Here is an 18,640-nt window from a genome sequence, read left to right as displayed (position 1 = left end):
AACGGAACCAAATTCAACTCCGGGGGGCTGCCTATATTCGTACGCGCCTATTTCTTCTTTGACTGTGATATTTTTCTCCTTTTTTCCGGAGCGGCGAACAATGACATATAAGTGGTGTCGAGGATCTTCTTGATAGCGAGCAACTACGTCTCACGTCCAGCAGCAACACAGTCAATCATGCCAAAAGTGAGCTCTTCTTGTGGCTCTATCTTCATGTAGCCTCAGCTGATTCATGACACCTTATCAGGCCAAAGGCAAGGTCAGCAAGGACCCTTACCTCCTCGTGTGCCGTTCCGTCGCTGACTATAGACTCCTGCTGCTGCTCTGTTCTTTTACCCATCGACCGGTCTTCCGCTGCTTCGTGTACACCTGATCTTGTCCCTGTCAAATCGGCTTGCGCTCATCGGCATCTCATTCACGCTTATAAATTCTCTCACGACGTATGGGGTGGCCATTGACTCACAGGGAGGAAAGAACAGGAGAAGAGGAAAGAACGATGAGGATTTGAACAAGCGAGAGCTGGTGTTCAAAGAGGATGGACAGGGTGAGTGTTTTGATCTTTATCGTGGGACGGCAGACGGGAGAGGTGTTTTGTCTCATTTGAAGATTCAAACTCGCATTATCTGGCTTGGTCATTTGAGGATCCTTGATATCCTTGGACTCTGCATCTTGGCTTCTATCCTCACCGTTCACAGCTGAATGCATCCCTCAGAATACGCTCAAGTCGTCAAAATGCTCGGAAACGGGAGGATAGAGGCCAAATGTCAGGATGGAGAGACACGTTTGGGTCAAATCCGAGGTCAAATGCGTAAAAAGGTGCGTAGGGTTTGAGGACGTGTTCAAACTATCCGGGCTGACGATGGGTCTTCTCCTTTCTCTCTCACTCACCTTACAACATTGCTCTTCTCCTCGACTCACTGCACCCCTTCGTCATCCCGTGCCGTTTCACAATCACAGGTCTGGATCGTCGCCGGTGATATCGTTCTCCTCTCACTTCGAGATTTCCAAGACGACCGAGCGGATGTCATCCACCGATACACTCCCGACGAAGCACGTAATCTCAAGACGTATGGCGAGCTCAAATCGGATGTCCAGATCCATGAAGGACCACAAGGAGGAGACGAAGGGAGTGATGGAGACGAGGGCGGTATTGAATTCGAAGAGGCGGACATTGATGATATTTAAGCGGCAGATGAAGGTAAGTCTAGACTACAGGCTTCTCAAGATGGTTGCTGATGACGTCCAGTCTGCCTGTATCATCTCGCCCCTTCCGGTTTCATCGACGTTTCAAACCTCACGTTGTTTCTATACCTTTCTGTCCACATTAAGCAGACGATGCATCCATCCTCTATAACTTGAAAGAAGGGCTCGAGACATCCCGAGGCACCACCGGACCGTGACCCCACATAATCTGCGTCAAATCCATACACTAATCCTCATTTCTACTTCTGTCTAGCATCTACGACGGTACCATCCTCCAAGATCCTCTTGATGATCCTCGCAGGGTTCCCGACCACAACCGTTCTCGGCTCCACGTCTTTCGTGACTACACTCCCTGCACCGACCGTTGCACCGTCTCCAATCTTTACACCAGGAAGTAGCATGGCTCCGGCACCGATCCAGACATCCGTACCGATAGTTACGGGTTTCGCTCCTTCAGGACCTTGTAGACCGTTTCTAGCTTCCGGCGAAAGGGGATGGGTGGGTGTGTAGATCTGAACGTTGGCCCCGAGCATCGAGCGGGAGCCAATGTAAACTAAGAACGAGCAAAAGGTCAGCTGGCTCGTGAATGTTTCCCGTCAAAGACTTGAAGATCTGCTCTTGAGACTAATCCAAAAAGTCCCCAACTCTACGACTCACTCGGCGCCACGTCGATCAATGTACATCCCGGTCCAAGATAGATCTCTTTCCCAAACTTGATGTTGAAGCCCTGTCACTCGCAATCAGCAAACACATGCAATCTCATCTCCCCTCCTAGTCTGCCGTACTTGCGACGCACTCACATATTCACAGGTGAATGGCTTCATGACGAATACTCCCTCTGTATGGTTCTTTGGATGCTTTACCGTCAAGCTGACCCAGTCGGAGAAGAGGGCCAACCGATCCTTTTCGTCGAGACCGTTCGCGTTGTACGTTTCGCACTTGTCCACGCACCAGCCTCTCACTCGCATGAGGAACGGATCGACAGCAATGTATGGCTCGCCCGAGATCATCTTGTTGAACTCATCTAGCGTTTCGCCTTCCTTCAGTGGAGGATGGGCAGTAGGAAGTTCCGTAAGGGCTGGAGAGTCGGGTACAAATCGATTCCCAGCAGGGGCTGAAGAGGGTCCATTGGCAGACATGGTGATTGAGGGATATCGGTGACTGACTCGGTGCAGCTTTGAGATCTTCAAGGTGGGACAGCTCAGCAACGTCTCTGCATATATATGCAAGGATTATCCGATGCGGGGTTCGAAATGCGGCGGGGTGACAAACCGAAGCTTGGCGGAAACACCGATGTCGGATACCGATACCGAGCAGCACCGAATACACCGAGCACGACCGACTTGTGAGGGTTTGCAGACCCATCGGATGCATACAGCTCACAGCAGATTGACGCTGCGTTGCTCACATGACGGTGTCTGGCATCATCATGTCTCTTCTGTGTGGCACTCTGCCATGACCTATGTAAGGGGTTTACCAATCTGTTTACTCGCGCCAGACTGGGAACCTGGTTGACGGTTGGATCCAGGCGCGACCACTCAGACTTGAGGGATCTTCGGAGCAGTAGAAAGAGAGGCCGCAGTGACGCAAGTCGAGGCCCTTGGATTGACATAGACCTGGCTTTGACAGTGAATCACCTGATCAGAATCACGATTGCTCTGAGGCTGCCCATAACCGTGCTTTCTGACAAAGAGAGTTCTCCTTAAGCTCGTGGACTGAGGACAAGCCCGCCAAAGAGGGATGTGTATGCCCATATATTCAAACAGTGAGCGAGAACAGAGCCTCAATTTTCGCCAGAATCGTAAGGTATTGACCTGAAACGTCAATCGCAAGCTCGTCGTCTGTCTGACGGAAGAGCCACCCACCAAGATAATCAACGGCTCGCTGATGCGCTCCGTCATCGTGATCCGAGTTCACAGGACTAGCCTCCAGCTCAGCCAGTAAAGACGCGGCGACATATCGGATCTTCGTGACGCCAGGGAGGGAATTGACCGCTAAGTCAATGTCCGTTAGCACGGTCATCTCGAGGCCTCCGAACAGAGTTGAAATGGAGGCGGTCTCTCACCTATGAGTTCGTGAGGGAGGGAATTGAGGATCCTGAGCAAGTACGATAAGACGGTAAACTGCTCGTCCCTGTACATTGCGATTTCTCTCTGCCTTTTAGCTTGTAGACTGGCCATGAATGGGCCACTGCGTTCTCTCTCAGCGAATCGAAGCCCCTGAAGCTGCTCTCGATATTGTAAACCCATCATCCTCACGCATTGCTGGGATAATCAGTGGGCATCAAGCCTATGATGGACTCCACTGACCTGTGTGATATAAATGTTGGCCTGTTGGATGATGTATTGTCTTTTGGGTTGAGGAACAGGTGCACCATTTCCCGGTCCATCCTCCGCTAGCGAGTTGAGACCGTTGTTGAGGGTCAAGAATGCTTCCAGCCTGCTTTTGTCAGCATGTCTGCCTGACCATGGACGCACGGGGACAAACTGTCTTCCGTCGCGAGCTCTAAACGCAGGAAGGAGGGACAACCCTCCATCAATCCATCCAGCTGCTCCAGTAGCTCGTCGACTTCCGCTAGTCGGACGTGAATGTCTCGACCCTGTGGGACGTTCCGAAGATCCTTCGCTCGACGACTGATCAACTGCCCAGCGACTATGGCGCCCGTGAGTTCATCTTCTTAATCAGTGACGCACTCCTCCATGCCCTTGAGATGTATCGAAATCCAGTGAGGACCGAGGGCTGCTCTGACAGGAACGCTATAGGGTCTTCGAGTATGTCCGGGCTGGTGAGCAAATCAGCGATGAAACTTTTATCTCGAATGCTTCACTCACTTGTCGCTCGGTAGCTGTACACCACTGCACATGTCCTCATCAATCATCATCTTTGAAGCTTCACACGTTGCGGAAGATCGATCGGCACAGTAGATCAACCACCACATGCGAGATTGAAGTTCTTTCTCGTAGGGACTGAATCTGGAGTACGTCTACCGATTTCAGTCAAGATCTGACCTGGGATCACTCACGATCTCCCTGTCGAGCTCTCGCTGAAGGACCAATGAGACATTGGACCCATGCAATTCGCGGGCTGAACCGTTATGACCGAGGTTATGCTCGACCAGTCCGGCGCTAAGCGGAAGCTCAGCATCGGTCGCAAATCATTATCACATACCAGTATAGGATGAAATCTGTGGTACATTGGAGTCAGTCGGTGTCACTCACACGTCACACAATGACACCTACTCCTGTTCACACCTGAGCTCACATAGCCTCTGCTGAGATATCTCTTGACCTCGTCCCGACACACCACGACAAGGCGTCGGATCTCGTCCAATGAATGTGGGAACATCTGATGAGGTACTTGGACCAACGTGAACGGTACCATGGCAAGTACCATCATCGTCCACTCTTCTTCACCAGGTCGTTCTTCGCGTCGATTGTACAGGTCCGAAAGGAAACTTGGCGGATGAGGAAATGGAACAAGGCAGAAAATATATTCAAAGTAGATGTCGAGGATTTGCGTGAGGTCCGCTCGAGAGATATGCTTCTCCAGAGGGTTCGTCGAGTCCCTCAGCTCGGTGTCCGTTGATTCCGAGGATGCTGTGCGGCGATGGATATCTCGGTTGTTGACACTGGGTCCCGCTCCGTTCGACGGGAGGATACCGAGGCGGGTCCGATCCCCTAGGAGGGAACGGGGAGTGGTAATCGGTACCAAGCTAGTCGGATCAATCATCGGTGGTAGATCTAAAGCTTTCGGCGTAGTATGCGATGAAGGCGGAGTGAACCGTATTGCTGGCGTCCCATTGCCCGCAGGACTCATGACTTCGCTTTTTCGTTTCCGACTCCTGCAAGCGAGTCAGTAATCGCGTTGCCAAGAATACCGTCGTACCCTGGTTGAGGTCCTGGCTTCTGAGGGACATGATTGAACGTACCTAGTCGCTGATCAGTGATGATCCGTCAACCTAAGACTCACAAGGTGTCTTTTGCTCTTTACATGATCCACAAGGTTCCGCAGGACTTTCAGGAGGCGGATCGTCCCGGATTCTGGGCTTGTCACATTTGATCCTGTGACGTGTGTCAGAATGGAACGCCCGATGGCCAGCGAGCAGCATGGAGGAACCCACTTGCGCAGACGACAAACTGATTCGGATGATCGAGCATTAGCCGGTTTAGCCCAAAGACAGAAGATCTCACCGTCGCAAGAGACTACAACAACGTCAGTCTTTACGTTCCTAGAAGAATACTCGACGACTTACTCGTCTTTGGAACTTTGCTCGCCATGTCAGCTCATGCTCACGATACAGATGTAGAACGAATGTCAATACAACAACAAAAAGTCGAACCGGAAAAGATGCACTGAAAAGAATTACACCGAGCAGCCGAGGCAACGGAATGGTCCGAAGAGTGAGCTGCTGTCATCTCCCTTCGTTGTTGGGGGATGTACACATGCTCAGAGAGAGATAGAGGCACTGCTCCACATGTCCATGGAGGACATCATCATGTTCATGCATTCGGCAGACCTGACCTCTTGACTAGGTCGCAGTACCTCTCTCTACACAGGACAGGCCTCTGCTCGATGTGGCGGTGAATTACTCCGACCGGAGCCTATATCCTCCTCACATCAGTATGCCTAGAGGATCTTCTGTACCAGCTTCTTGATCGTATAAGCCGACTGTTTTGGCGTTCGTTTGAAGCCATTGGCCCTGTCTACGTGCGTCACGCCGAATCGAGGGGCATATCCATTGCTCCTGGACACGATACATTATATCAGCTTCAGATCTTCTCCCGGTGACGCGCTCTCGGCGAGACTCAAGGAAGACTCACCACTCAAGATTGCTAAAAGTCGACCGCATCAGCTTCGGTGTCCCATTGCCTACTGAGCCGCTCACTCCAACAAGCTCCAGCCCATGTATCCTTTAACTATGACCCCATCCTTCATAGCTTCTCCCATGGCGCCGATATACCCTTCATAATACTCTTGACGCCTCGTATCGTTGACGATCTCCTCAAGGGTCTTTTCACCTTCGTCTTGCTCTGCGAATCCATTCTCGGTGACGTAGATAGGCAACGTTTCTCCTCCTCTTCCTCCGTTGGCGACGGTGCACCATGTCTTGCTGATGTAATGTAAGAGCTTATTGAAGCCCCATGGGACGGTAAACGGGTGCCCGTTATGACCTTTGAATCCGATCGGCTTTCCGTCTTTCTCAGTTACTTGCTCGACGTTGCCGAACAGGACTTCGAACGCGTTGGGATTTTCTTTTCCAGGTTTGCCAGTGGCCCATTTGGTAGAGTAGTGGTTGAGTCCAAAGCTGAACGAGGAGCGGAGCGTCAATACTCAGAAGACGGTATGATAGAGGGTCATTTACAAATCGGACGAGTGAGCTATCATGCCCCATTCTTCTTCGGTAAACTCTCGAATCTTGCCATGAGAGATCTTCTTAGCCGTCTCGTTGTGTCTGCCGAGGTCTGAAAGAAGAGTAAGATTTGCCAACAACGCTCAGAAAAGACTGACAGATTGGGTCGGCGTACTGTATGAAGAATGTCAGAGCGACGATCACCATGCACCGGGATAAAAACAACCCACGTATCCAACTTGAATATCCAAGCTGTGCTGGGCTGCAGCCTTGGCCTCCTCTGAATCATCGATCGGCTCGATCCATTCAATGTTCTAGTAGTTGACGGTCAGCCACCAGCTGCAAACACTTAGCTCGCTAACAAAACGCACCAAAGTGATTCCAATCACACCGCCTTGTCTTTCCTTGTACCTCGTTCGGTAACAGTGAACGGCTCGCGCATGTGTGAGGAGAAGGTTTTCTCCGACACTGGACGATGAACGCGTGAGCCGAGTGTCTGTGTGACCGCGTCTGCCAGAACTCACATCCATCGATCAGTCTCCATATCAAACTTTTCCCTTTCCAGGAACATGGCATTGAGGATGGTAAAGATTTGAGGCTGGGCGTGCAAGTATCAGCCGACCTCAGACCTGTATATAGACACCCTCACCTCATTGTGTGTGATCCAATGTTTGACTCTATCTCCGAACTCTTTGAAACACAGGTCTGCATAACGTTCCCAATCCGCCAAGAAACGTTCTTGATCTGCGTCTTGGGCAAAGAAAGATCGATATCGTTTAGCCAATTCGAGCGGAGTATCCCAGTGAAACAACGTGACGAAGGGAGTAATACCGGCTTCGAGGAGCCCATCGATCTTGGAACCTTCAGCTCAGCCTCGAAGTATGATATAGTATACGTTCATTCCTCACCAAGCTGGAATAGTACTTGATTCCCTCGGGGTTCACAGGATCCTCTTTGCCCCCTTTTTATGAAACGTCAACTTTCGCCCGTCCGTGTCGCCCGTGAATCAGACGGAATAACTCACCCAATGGAATGACCCTCGACCAGCTGATCGAGAACCTGTACGCTGTCGCGCCGTACTTCTTCAAAAGCTCAATGTCGTCCCTCCATTTGTGATACGAATCGCAAGCATCGTCCCCGTTCTCCTTTCCCAAAAGCGCTTCATCCCATACAGAGGGACCTCGACCGTCTGTCTTGGTAGCGCCTTCAATCTGGTATGATGCGGAGGCGAAGCCGTAGAGGAAGTCTGTGTTAGCCATGTTGGGGTATCTAGTTGGACCAAAGATGCAAGACCTAGCTAGGTATGTGAGGGGGAATCACTGTATAATTATAATATACCTCGCTCCTGCCTCGAATACATGCCGGCCGAGAGTGACTACCGATCATCCGAGGGTCATTTCCCCCTTGGGGTAATTTCCGATGTGCCTGGCGAAGCATGTGGCTGCTCAAGCACTCGTCAACGCTTACACGATACAGATCCCCCTCGAAGATCGAGCCTGGTCGTCCCCCATTCCACGCCTCAGACTCGTGTTCTCGCCTATCGGTACGAATGTAGGGTGTCTGGACCACCACGCACGCAGCATGCATTATACAACCCGACTCTATACAACGTCGGAACTATAGATTTCTAGGATTCAGACAGAGATTTTGTCTCCTTGTTCACATCCCCTGAGACGGGTACGCGTAGCTCAGATCAACCGGAGGAGTCCACATATCCCCCTGTACACCCCCTCCACCGCCTTGACGATATCCAGGGTTGGAGTGGAAGATATCCTGACTATTATGTATATCCACCATGTCCGCCGCAGAAAGCGATAAGAATCCAGGATCCAGTCCAGCCTGTTGCCAAAGATACGAAATGTCCCAATCGCTAGCTTCGATAGGGTTTGTAGATGACGCCGGCTGGCCGTCTGTATCTTGTTCTGGAGGCTCTTGGAGCAATGTATCAGCTAAACCGCGGATAAAATGGGCGTATCGAATCGCCAGATGTTGACTCTTGGATGCGCATGCGAATAGGGTGTTGGCTGCAAGATCGACCAAGCGGTACAAGAGAGAGCTTTGAGAAATTGCCGTGGAGCGAGTCAACTGATTGGGTGTTTGGGGGCAAGTTTCCAGGTGGTCTGAACGTTAACCCGGCCCCTGTAAAACGCAGACCCACCGTCAATGGCTCCCTGGCGCCAAGCCACCACCAAGAACGCAGCTGAATATGCCCTACGAGTGCAGATTAGCATAGGCTACGTAACGACTTTGGCCACTCACACCACCACATAGTAGTGGTCGATTGCAAATGTCAAGAAATGGACCAATGAGGGATCAGGCAACAGAGGTTCACCCGTATCGTCCGTCAAGTTTCGCTCCCCTCGATTCGCCGATCCGGATAGGAAAAAGAGGATTTGACTGGCCCAATTCACGGCCCAATGGAACATTTCTCCGATAGCTGACCATGGTGAGGCCGAATTGAGCAGGACGCTTGCGAATGCGAGGCGATACCACCGGAGTGAAGCTGACGTGAGTGCAGCTTCAGGGGTTGGAACTCACTATACGGGAACTGCCGTGCATGACTGTCTACCCCGCCTCCTTGGCGAGCTGCAGATGGTCGTCTCAGTAAAGAACTTCTCACCGATAACAAGGTACTTACAGGCGGTTTCGATATAGTCACTGATCTCTCGTCAGCATGGACGCGGCCATCACTTTATGCGGACTCACCGTTCCACCTGGATTACATCCTCGTTGAATGCCTTGACAGACTCGACGCTGACAGACCCAGAAACGACTCCGCGAAGTATGATCGAAGAGGCATGAGCCACACGCAAAAGGGAGACTAGACGCAAGTCCGTAGATTGTGTCCTGCCCGAAGCGAGAAAAGCCGAACAGCCAATAGCCAGGCCTTGAGTGTCAAGCGTCGGACGACGTCGCGTCGATAGAGAGACGCTGATTGTCAGTCGAAAGCCTTGGACAGGTCGGGCTCACTAGTGGTCACTCTCCGTCAAATACGCGACGGTTCGAAATTCCTGTACATTGCCCGTCTCGGCTGAAAAGTCCGCCACGCTATCTAGGTCCAGCTGAGTGGCCCAACGTATAGCCAGACCTAAAGCCTGCCAAGCGCCTGTCTCTGAGAATCTGAATCTCACTTGACCATGCGGCGCGACTTCGAGGGGCATCCAATGAGCGTAGAGCATTAGTCCTTGTAGCGTTGCTAGGCTGGCATCCCCGTCTCGTGGTCGAAGTGTCAGTCGAGTGACTTCCATATCGAGCAAAGCGACCAATTCATTGTACCGCGGATGTAGCCACGAGTCGGCCCTGTAAAGTCAGCATGAAATGACGGTATATGGTTTCACCTTGAAGAATGGCCCCAGTACCTCGCTGCAACTTGCAGGATGCCCAAGAATAGAAGAGAGCTAGAGTCTTGGCATTTTTTCCAATCTGAATTGGCTTGAACGTCGAGAAACGGAGCGTGCGCATGGCAGTTTTTGAAGAATCTAGAGGGTCAGCCACCTTGCATTTGGATTCCGCCTCACATTTGGAAGAGCATGGACGCTTCGCCGGGCGTGATGACATGTCGCCTGATGGGATCTACATCTTCGACAGATTTCAGATCATCACTGACGAGATGTTGCAGAGTCCTCAATGGCCCGCGAAAGTCAGAAGGCAAGGGAGAGCGTATAGGTGGTGATTGACTATGGGGAGAGGACCTGTGTGGAGTGAGCGGGAAAAGAGGCGACGAAACATACAAGTGATCATTCCTCGCACTTGAGACTCGACCCGCCATGGCGATACTTTGCGGCGGATTAAGAGGCAGACCAGCTGTTGAACTGCACGTCCGTTTGAGCCCAGGAGACATCATTCATAGAGGCGTCACTCACTGCTGCCTCGACGGTCCAGCTTCAGCTTGCGGCGCGATATGCTGCCAACTGTCCCTGTGCCCATTATGTCCACCATTGGAATCTCCAATTGAGGGTCTGCTACCAGTTCTAAATGGTCCAATGGCGGAAGATCCAGTACCGGAAGGCTCATCCCCATTACCATTATACATCGCGTTCTGCCTTGCCGCCGCTTGTTCGTACCTTAGATAAGGGTTGTACCGAGGATCTTCGGCTTCATCTTCGAAGGAACATCGGATCTTGCGCTGCTGACAGGCTGAACATTTGATTTCGGCAGTATATCCACCACACTTTTGTTTTCTGGAGAAATTGGTTTCAGATTCCCTTGGGGGAATGCGGGTACCTCACCTGCTCTTGCAGTATACACAGGCTCGGCTGGTCCTCTTCTTGGATGGTGGTGAGGCAGACATGGCCCCTCACAGCTCTTGTGAGATTTGTATTGTGGAGAAAGAAGACGACGACGAGCAAAACAAGGGCGGGTCATCCGACAGAGTGTGGATAACCCACGTGGAGCACCGGAGATATGACGTAATCAATACATGTCCCTGCTCCCTGCTTCTTATCTACTGTGAAGCAACTGCTGCTCGTGTCGCAGCGACGACCTCGGGTCTACTAAACACCTCTTCGACACCTCCTTTGATAGCATCGACGAGTTCTTTGACTTCTGCACTGGAAATGTTGAGGGGTGGAGCCATCAAGATGTGATCCCCTCTATATCCATCCGCGGTTCCCTTTCCAAAGCCAGAGTAGATCAAAGCGCCACGTTCAAAGATGGCATTATCGAGGAGCATGGAGATGGGAATGTTGGCTGGTAGAGTCTCTTTTGTCTCCTTGTTGGCGACGAACTCCAACGATTGGAACAGACCGCGTCCTCGAATATCTCCGACATTCGGATGGCTTCCGAGTTCTTGAATCAAGAGCGAGCGAAGCTGAAGAAAAGTCAGCTGCATGTCGTATAACAGAAAATCTCACCTCTGCGCCACGCTTCAGAGCTGTATTGACGACGTCCTCCTCCTCGAAGATCTTGAGCACTTCTAAACCGGCAGCGGCGGCGGCAGGGTGACATTGGAATGTCTGACCGTTGGCGAATGCTCCGGAACCTTGCCGTAAGCCGTCAACCACGCGTTCGTTGATGAGCACGGCTGACAGAGCCTGGTATCCTCCATTGAGACCCTTTCCGATCGTTTGGATATCGGGTGACACGCCTGGGATTATCAGACAAGTGCTTCGCCGGACGTTTTTGACTCACCCTCCCATTCCCATGCATGAAGCTTTCCTGTCCGTCCCATTCCGCACATGATCTCATCGAGCACCAATAAGACTTGGTACTTGTCGCACACTTCACGGACGGCCTTGAAGTATCCCGGAACAGCGACCAAGTTTCCAGCAGCGGTCCCACCGACTAACATGTCAGCAACGGTTCGCCGCGCATGACACTCACGAGTCTCGACGAAGAATGCAGCGACAGAGTCCTCTCCCACGCGTAGGATCTCCTGTTCGAGCTCGTCCGCTAGACGCTGGGCGTATGCCTGGTCTGATTCGTCTGCACCTTGTTGACGATAGGGGTAACAAGGGGAGACTTGAGATACGTGAGGCATGAGCATGGGTGCAAAGTGACGCCGCCGGCTCTAAGGACATGGGTCAACACAACAGTAGTCTTAAATCGTTTGATGACTCACTGGCAGACCGGTCAAGGAGACACAACCGACACTGTTCCCATGATATGAATTGTTCCTGCTGATGATATGTTGCCGTTGAGGTTTACCAATTTCCACAAAATACTGTCTGACGAGCTTGATGGCTGACTCGTTGGCCTCTGAACCAGAAGACAGAAAGATGGCGTGTGACAGTCCTCCAGGCTTATGTCCGACGAGTTTGCGGCCCAGAGCTTCGGCGACTGGACTTGTCATACGTGAGGTATGATGATAAGAGAGCGTGCGGAGTTGATCGGCCACGGCGTTGATCACCCGTTCGTTCCCATGTCCAATGGAGGCGACTCCTGCACCTGCACATCCGTCGAGGATACTGAGAATTGAAGTGTCAGACGATGTAACCAGAGTCAACATCTGTGGGTGACTCACCGTGCACCATTTTTGAGATATAGGTAGGATCCCTTTGCCTCCACGACAATATCTGGTAATTGGCCTTTTAAATCTCTGTACAACAGCGAGCTAGGAGGTCTCTCCTCGACACGGATGGGGGACATGTTAGGTGCTGTAACGATCGATGGAAGATTCAAACGACGTATTCAGAGAGATGGTCGAAGAGAAGTAATTGGAACAGGTCAAACGCAGTTTTCCTCTGGAACCCGGCAGCAGCAGGGAAGTCGGCCGATGGAGATGCCGAGCGTGCCTATCGCTTCTTCCGATGACTGGCCTATCGGCTTATCCGTTGGAGCATGCATTGGTGGGTGGCCACAGTCAGAGTACAAAAGTTTACACTGACATCTGACAAGTATCACATCGCTGCAGGACTGTCAAGGGAATCGGAGACTCACCCTCTCAAGTGAGATATATAACGACTACACATCACAGCCAACTACTCCCATCACACCCGCTCCCACCCGCTCTCCTCACCATGACCCGCCCCACAGACATCTCTGCCGTTCCCTATTCTGGACCCCCGCTCCACGGTGTCCCAGACGACCTCGTTGTGCATGGTGTGCTCGACATTGACAACTGTGACGAACGTCTCTGGGTACCTCAGACAAAGGACGTTTGGTTCCGACCGTTACTATTCTCAGTCTCCCAAGGATACTTTGTCAACCTCTTACGGGTCCGAAAATCAGGCATCTTATCCCGTCATCGACACACTGGTCCCGTTCACGCCACTGTCCTTCGAGGTCGATGGCACTACCTCGAACACGACTGGTGGGCCGAGGAAGGCGGATACGCTTTCGAACCTCCTGGTGATATCCACACGCTCGAAGTCCCCGAAGGCGTCGAGGAAATGGTCACGCTGTTCCACGTCACCGGAGCCTACATTTATGTGGACCCCAAAGGGAATGCCCAGGCGATAGAGGATGTGTTCTCAAAGATCGAGTTGGCGAAGGAGCACTTTGAAAAGGTCGGTTTGGGTGCAGACTACGTCAACAGGTTCATCCGTTGAAGGGGGGAACGGTCACAGGGAGAAGTAGTAGAGGACAGGAGAAACATCAGTCACATCGGCGACCTTTCGTCATGGTCTCCATCACACTTGCATGCACCATTGTATCCATTCAAGGGGTTTGTTGCGAGGCGGATGTGGAGCTGAGAGGCGAGAATGGAGATAGGCACTGACACTAGTTTTCAGTGTCCTTATCTTTTGTGGCACTTTCTGAAATGAAGATCCTTTGATAAGATACGACACACACACAACAGCAACAACAACAACAAGGACAACAATGGTGTGAGCAAGGAGGGAGCACATCAGGCTAGGGATATATATGTATCGTCGACTAATTCCCCCAGCTCTCATCATCCCTCTCAACCTTTTGCAGTCACCAGCTATAAGCCATGGTGCGAGTCGAAGATCATATCTCGGTACCCCGAAGCGACGCCGCGAATAATCTGAATTGGGCTCTGATAGCGCATGCAAAGGCGGATCAGGTACACAACCGTATTCCTCAAGGCTGGATATTGGATGAAGAGATACTGGCGAATCAAGCAAACGATATCACCCATGTGCCGGACACCTGTGGTCTACTGAGTAAGCGGGAGATCATCATCACCTCCTCGGAAGCAAAAGAGCTGGCAGACCAGTTGGCAGCGAAGGTCTACACGTCCTATGAAGTGAGTTTGACTCGCTTGTCTCCTCTGAGACTGATGGTTTGTCTCCTCATCCAGGTCACTCTGGCGTTCTGTAAACGCGCGGCGATAGCACATCAGCTCGTAAGTGCTGCTGCCTCCATCCAGTGTGGCACGCTCATCGACCTCTTTCCTTTAGACAGGATGCCTGTCTGAAATCTTCTTTGATAAGGCCCTCGAAGCTGCCAAGGGGATCGATGAGCAGTACGTCCAGACAGGCAAGCCCCTTGGTCCACTCCACGGGCTTCCAGTGTCCCTCAAAGATCATCACAGAGTCGAGGGCACGGCCGCAGCTATAGGATACGCTTCACTAGCCTTCCAAGAGACAAAAGCGGGACACGAATCTGAAATGACCAAGATCATGCGACACCTCGGAGCGGTACTCTACTGTAAGACTAGTGTACCCGTCGGGATGATGTCTGGGGAGGTGAGAGAGAGAGAGAAAGAGAGAGAAGAGGAGGAATCGACTGATACATGCAGACCTACAATCATATCACTGGGTACACTCCGAATCCGTTCAATCGGAGCTTGTCAAGTGGAGGATCATCAGGTGGTGAAGGCGCTTTGCTCGCCATGCGAGGTAGCCCACTGGGGGTGGGGAGTGATATAGGGGGATCTTTACGTGAGCCAGCCCCGCCGATACTCTCACTGAAGTCTTCGGCGCCTAGGCATCCCGGCATCATTCTGCGGGTTATACACTCTTAAACCTTCCTTCGGGCGCTTTCCGGCGTATGGGGGTGTGGAATCGTTTCCCGGACAAGAGGCTCTACGAAATGTGAATGGGCCAATGAGTCATTCTCTGGCGGCCATTGAGATGTGGAGCAAGGCAGTGATCGATACCGAGCCGTGGAGGGAAGCAGATCCAGATTGTCTGCCTATACCTTGGCGAGAAGTCAAGCTGCCACAAAAGCTCTGCTTTGGTATGTCGCTTTGGGCCATGAGCCAAAGCATGGAAAGGCATATTCATCTTTTTGACAACTTCAGGCTTTGTACGGGATGACGGGGTTCTAAGGCCATCACCTTCCGTCAGTCGAGCTCTGAAGCTCGTCATTGAGGCGCTGGAAGCTGCAGGGCATACAGTAGTCCAAGTGGATCTGTACGTTCGCCCACTCTCGATCAAGGCCATCTACTAAGCTACCATCAGACCCGGAAGATACAACATCAACCTTTATAAAGGGGACCTGTACCTCCGTCAAGGCGCGAAAGTTATCCGTGAGAACCTCGAGGTAGCAGGCGAGCCCTGGCCTCGAGGATATGATCACCTAGAATTGATATCTGCACCTGATGAGCCACCCGCAAGGGCGAGTACTCTGACGCTCTATGGGTATCGGTGACATATCGTTGACGCGTTAGTAGGTATCGGATCTATGGCAAGCTTGTATGATTCGGACACGATTCGCTCATCAAGTCGGCAAGTTGTGGTCCGCGACCAAGGATATCACCGGGACAGGGAGGGAGATTGACGCCTTGATCACTCCCTGTACTGCTTGGCCCGCTTGTAAGCGGTGAGTCGTTCGACATACCAATATCATGGCTCAATTCTCCTTCCAGGTACGAGTTCGGTCATGACGATTACCTGAGCGTATGGAGCCAGCTGGACTATTGTGCCACTGTCATCCCCGTGACCAAAGTGGATCAACAGCTAGATGCGGTGCAAGATATCGTGACGCTCAATGAGGTAGAAGCAAGCGTGTGGCAGGACTGTGAGTCAGGACTCAGACATGTGGCTCATTCCTTACCGCAGATCGGGTGGAAGACTACGCCAATGCTCCAGTCGCCGTGCAGCTAGTGGCTAGGAGGTTACACGAAGAGCACCTCCTGGCCGTGACAAAGGTCTGCGATGAGGCGCTTCGCAAAGTAGCCTGAGGCAAGCTTGATCCGCCCACCAAGACTTGCGATTCGTAGCGGGTGCTTGCCCAAAAACGACATTCAAGAGCGGATCAAACGCCATGTGCCATTGTTGTCTATACTATGCAAGGTAGAATTTTAGATGATCGTGTGTATTGTATATAGTCACTGTCCATCCCAAACCATTGCCCTCGCCTCGTAGGGCCTCATCGAGACCTTATTGTCGACGGACGCCGCCGACCCTGACTCCAGATTAGAGATCTGGTCCTTTGGTTTCCCAGCTGGAATCTTGACATTTCCGAAATCGAAATCAACCGACTCATTCGCAAAGTTGATGATGACGAGCATGGTTTCCCGATCATAGGTCTTGGTGTAGCTGTAAATGTGAGGATGATCCGGATGTATCTCTTCAAACAGACCGTATGTCTGAATGGGCGGCGGCTGATCAGCCCTGTCACGTCGCGATGCCAATCAACTCGAAAGGACTTACACTGCTCAAATACCGTTTCCTGAACTTGATCATATCCTTCCAGAATGACAAGACACTCTTTGGATCATCCTTCTGTGCCTCGACATTCCATTCCCTATAATCATCGTTCACTCTCATCCATGGTATTCCGGTCGAAAACCCAGCTTGAGTCGAATCGCTCCATTGCATAGGCGTACGAGCGCAATCGCGAGATTTACACTGCAGAGCGTGCATCACATCTGACATGTCGGGAGTCTGTCCGTCCTTCTTTCGTATCTCATACTCCCTGAGACGAAAGGAAGTTTTTTAGCCATGATGATAATGATGTGATGTCGGATTCTTCGGACTCACTCATGGTAGTATGCCTGCGAAGCGACATCTTTGTACTCTTCTATGCTCCATGACGGGGGAATATTGGCCATGGCGATCTCCTCGCCTTGATACACGTAAAGCGTGCCACTCAGTGTACATTGAAGGAGGGCCAACAACTTGGCAGTCAAGACTCGATTCTCAGGGGTCGAATCATCTCCAAAACGAGAGACTGATCGAGCGACATCGTGGTTCTGTGACCCGAGTCAGTGAGAACGAGGGTGAAGGGGAATCACAACCCCACCTCGAGATAGTTTGCATTCCAGCCTCCGCGTTCTTGCATGCCCGTCTGCCACCTTGAGGTGACTTGCTTGAATTCGGGAAGAGTATACTTCTTGACGACGAGAGGAGGATATCCGTCCACTTCTGTCTGTTCGAACTGAAAAATCATCTGGAGTCTGAGGCGTAAGCATGAATCTGAGAGACGACCCCTCACTCGTTGTTCTCGGGCAATACATATGGTACCAGGGTATCAAAGTCGTGATGAGTGAAGGGCTGTCCAAAGTCAGTTCAGTGGTCTCAAGTGGCCGCTTACCGTTTCGCCAACGGTGATAATATCGGGATCTTGAACTCAGCCAATGATCCCATTGTATAACTCACAAAGCGACAAAACCTCCTTGTTCATCTCCTTCAGGAACTCGTGTATGCGTGGTCTAATCGTCAGCTATCGTCCAATGTTTATGATCCCACCCGTTCGCAGTGTGCTCATATGACCATTGCCAGGTCTCCCCTTCGTCCTGAATCGACGCGTCTGGCAGCTCGGGATTCTTTGAGATCTACTAGACTCAGTTCCACTTCGCTCACGTATCCACTCACCAAGTTGATCACGTCCATCCTGAATCCATCCACACCTCTATCCAACCACCACTTCATGACGTCCTCGTAGATGACTTGGCGGAGCTTTGGGTTCTCCCAATTGAGATCAGGCTGCTCTTTGGCATACAAGCTGGCAGGTCAGCCAATAGACTCCGCCGCACACGATGACGACTCCTCACTGCAAGTAGTACTCTCCCGTATGTTCGTCCCATTGCCATGCTGATCCGTTCGAGAATTCTTCGCGCCAATTGTTAGGTGGAAGTCTTTCGCCGGATTCAGACCACTTGGGTGGACGCCACCAGTAGAAATCTCTGTATGGGTTGTCTTTTGATTTCCTCGATTCCTTGAACCAATAATGTTCATTACTTGTATGATTGATGATGAGGTCCATGACGAGTTTGATGCCTCGTTCATGAAGACCCGCAATGAGTGCGTCGACATCGTCCAATGTCCCGAATCGTGGGTCTATTGCCGTATAGTCTGACACGTCGTACCCATTGTCCACAAAGGGGGATTGATAGATGGGTGACAGCCAGATAACATCCTGTCAAGTCAGCGACTGTACCTGCACCAATACGAGAATTCACTCACACAACCCAAGTCTTTCAGATAATCCAATTTTGAAATGATTCCTGGGATATCGCCCATCCCATCTCCATTACCATCGCAGAAGGAAGCAGGGTAGATCTGATAGATACAGCATTCTTTGTAGTGTGCTCGACGTTGGAATGTCTCTGCCATGCTGTGGGTTGAAAGTGAGTCACTGACTGAAGTGTGACTGAACTGACTGATCTGAACTGAACAGTCTCCGGGGCGGCGATGTCCCGAAAAAGATAGGAACAGGCATATCCGACAGTACGTCAGTCTTCGGGTAGATCGGGACTCACCGGCTTCTCCGATGTGACCATCCCGTCGGGTC

At 51.5% G+C, this 18,640-nt stretch overlaps 9 protein-coding genes across 9 annotated transcripts; 3 read left to right on the top strand and 6 right to left on the bottom strand.

Annotated features, from left to right (window-relative positions):
• Positions 1-94: 94 nt before the first annotated feature.
• On the top strand, positions 95-1,349 carry BD324DRAFT_628049 (hypothetical protein). Its single transcript, XM_022016077.1, has 6 exons — positions 95-186; positions 248-259; positions 466-544; positions 713-816; positions 958-1,198; positions 1,247-1,349. Exons 1-5 carry the CDS (start codon positions 178-180, stop codon positions 1,183-1,185), a joined length of 432 nt encoding a protein of 143 aa, XP_021870350.1. The 5' UTR covers positions 95-177; the 3' UTR covers positions 1,186-1,198; positions 1,247-1,349.
• Positions 1,350-1,515: 166 nt separating this feature from the next.
• BD324DRAFT_483139 (hypothetical protein) lies at positions 1,516-2,541 on the bottom strand. The gene is made up of 3 exons (XM_022012908.1): positions 2,000-2,541; positions 1,861-1,930; positions 1,516-1,756 (listed from the first exon to the last, which is right to left on the bottom strand). The coding sequence occupies exons 1-3, from the start codon at positions 2,340-2,342 to the stop codon at positions 1,678-1,680; spliced, it is 492 nt and encodes a 163-aa protein (XP_021870349.1). The 5' UTR covers positions 2,343-2,541; the 3' UTR covers positions 1,516-1,677.
• A 420-nt stretch (positions 2,542-2,961) lies between these two features.
• Positions 2,962-5,480, bottom strand: BD324DRAFT_651487 (hypothetical protein; the record flags this gene model as incomplete). Its single annotated transcript, XM_022018344.1, has 14 exons — positions 2,962-3,017; positions 3,069-3,197; positions 3,269-3,467; positions 3,513-3,642; positions 3,681-3,855; positions 3,897-3,985; positions 4,035-4,186; positions 4,226-4,328; positions 4,372-4,387; positions 4,443-5,044; positions 5,089-5,131; positions 5,173-5,264; positions 5,324-5,405; positions 5,456-5,480. 14 exons carry the CDS (start codon positions 5,478-5,480, stop codon positions 2,962-2,964), a joined length of 1,893 nt encoding a protein of 630 aa, XP_021870348.1.
• Positions 5,481-5,592: 112 nt separating this feature from the next.
• BD324DRAFT_628041 (beta-glucosidase 1A) lies at positions 5,593-7,944 on the bottom strand. The gene is made up of 11 exons (XM_022016076.1): positions 7,578-7,944; positions 7,462-7,514; positions 7,203-7,406; positions 7,078-7,151; positions 6,925-7,021; positions 6,784-6,867; positions 6,712-6,727; positions 6,566-6,665; positions 6,089-6,508; positions 6,024-6,035; positions 5,593-5,947 (listed from the first exon to the last, which is right to left on the bottom strand). Exons 1-11 carry the CDS (start codon positions 7,810-7,812, stop codon positions 5,830-5,832), a joined length of 1,413 nt encoding a protein of 470 aa, XP_021870347.1. The 5' UTR covers positions 7,813-7,944; the 3' UTR covers positions 5,593-5,829.
• Positions 7,945-8,590: 646 nt separating this feature from the next.
• On the bottom strand, positions 8,591-10,926 carry BD324DRAFT_482718 (hypothetical protein). Its single transcript, XM_022012907.1, has 11 exons — positions 10,783-10,926; positions 10,417-10,734; positions 10,285-10,365; positions 10,072-10,245; positions 9,892-10,032; positions 9,524-9,853; positions 9,260-9,484; positions 9,192-9,211; positions 9,092-9,139; positions 8,813-9,056; positions 8,591-8,764 (listed from the first exon to the last, which is right to left on the bottom strand). The coding sequence occupies exons 1-11, from the start codon at positions 10,842-10,844 to the stop codon at positions 8,635-8,637; spliced, it is 1,773 nt and encodes a 590-aa protein (XP_021870346.1). The 5' UTR covers positions 10,845-10,926; the 3' UTR covers positions 8,591-8,634.
• A 35-nt stretch (positions 10,927-10,961) lies between these two features.
• On the bottom strand, positions 10,962-12,811 carry BD324DRAFT_628035 (aminotransferase class-III). Its single transcript, XM_022016075.1, has 6 exons — positions 12,516-12,811; positions 12,114-12,459; positions 11,876-12,062; positions 11,684-11,836; positions 11,407-11,639; positions 10,962-11,363 (listed from the first exon to the last, which is right to left on the bottom strand). Exons 1-6 carry the CDS (start codon positions 12,638-12,640, stop codon positions 10,998-11,000), a joined length of 1,410 nt encoding a protein of 469 aa, XP_021870345.1. The 5' UTR covers positions 12,641-12,811; the 3' UTR covers positions 10,962-10,997.
• Positions 12,812-12,847: 36 nt separating this feature from the next.
• BD324DRAFT_628033 (RmlC-like cupin domain-containing protein) lies at positions 12,848-13,775 on the top strand. Its single transcript, XM_022016074.1, has one exon. It carries the CDS (start codon positions 13,012-13,014, stop codon positions 13,540-13,542), a length of 531 nt encoding a protein of 176 aa, XP_021870344.1. The 5' UTR covers positions 12,848-13,011; the 3' UTR covers positions 13,543-13,775.
• A 68-nt stretch (positions 13,776-13,843) lies between these two features.
• On the top strand, positions 13,844-16,159 carry BD324DRAFT_482640 (putative Acetamidase). The gene is made up of 10 exons (XM_022012906.1): positions 13,844-14,204; positions 14,259-14,303; positions 14,359-14,646; positions 14,700-14,841; positions 14,888-15,139; positions 15,204-15,315; positions 15,364-15,520; positions 15,576-15,724; positions 15,771-15,922; positions 15,964-16,159. The coding sequence occupies exons 1-10, from the start codon at positions 13,929-13,931 to the stop codon at positions 16,083-16,085; spliced, it is 1,695 nt and encodes a 564-aa protein (XP_021870343.1). The 5' UTR covers positions 13,844-13,928; the 3' UTR covers positions 16,086-16,159.
• A 73-nt stretch (positions 16,160-16,232) lies between these two features.
• BD324DRAFT_580696 (alpha amylase) lies at positions 16,233-18,462 on the bottom strand (the record flags this gene model as incomplete). The annotated part of the gene is made up of 11 exons (XM_022013455.1): positions 16,233-16,493; positions 16,558-16,822; positions 16,888-17,099; positions 17,150-17,303; positions 17,342-17,400; positions 17,441-17,469; positions 17,506-17,558; positions 17,596-17,681; positions 17,722-17,851; positions 17,901-18,265; positions 18,313-18,462. The coding sequence occupies 11 exons, from the start codon at positions 18,460-18,462 to the stop codon at positions 16,233-16,235; spliced, it is 1,764 nt and encodes a 587-aa protein (XP_021870342.1).
• Between the last annotated feature and the right edge of the window lie 178 nt (positions 18,463-18,640).

This window comes from Kockovaella imperatae (genome assembly GCF_002102565.1).
Source record: "Kockovaella imperatae strain NRRL Y-17943 chromosome Unknown BD324scaffold_8, whole genome shotgun sequence".
Taxonomy (NCBI): domain Eukaryota; kingdom Fungi; phylum Basidiomycota; class Tremellomycetes; order Tremellales; family Cuniculitremaceae; genus Kockovaella; species Kockovaella imperatae.
The sequence above is the reverse complement of the archived record's forward strand: the minus strand, read 5'-3'. Positions and strand labels throughout refer to the sequence as shown.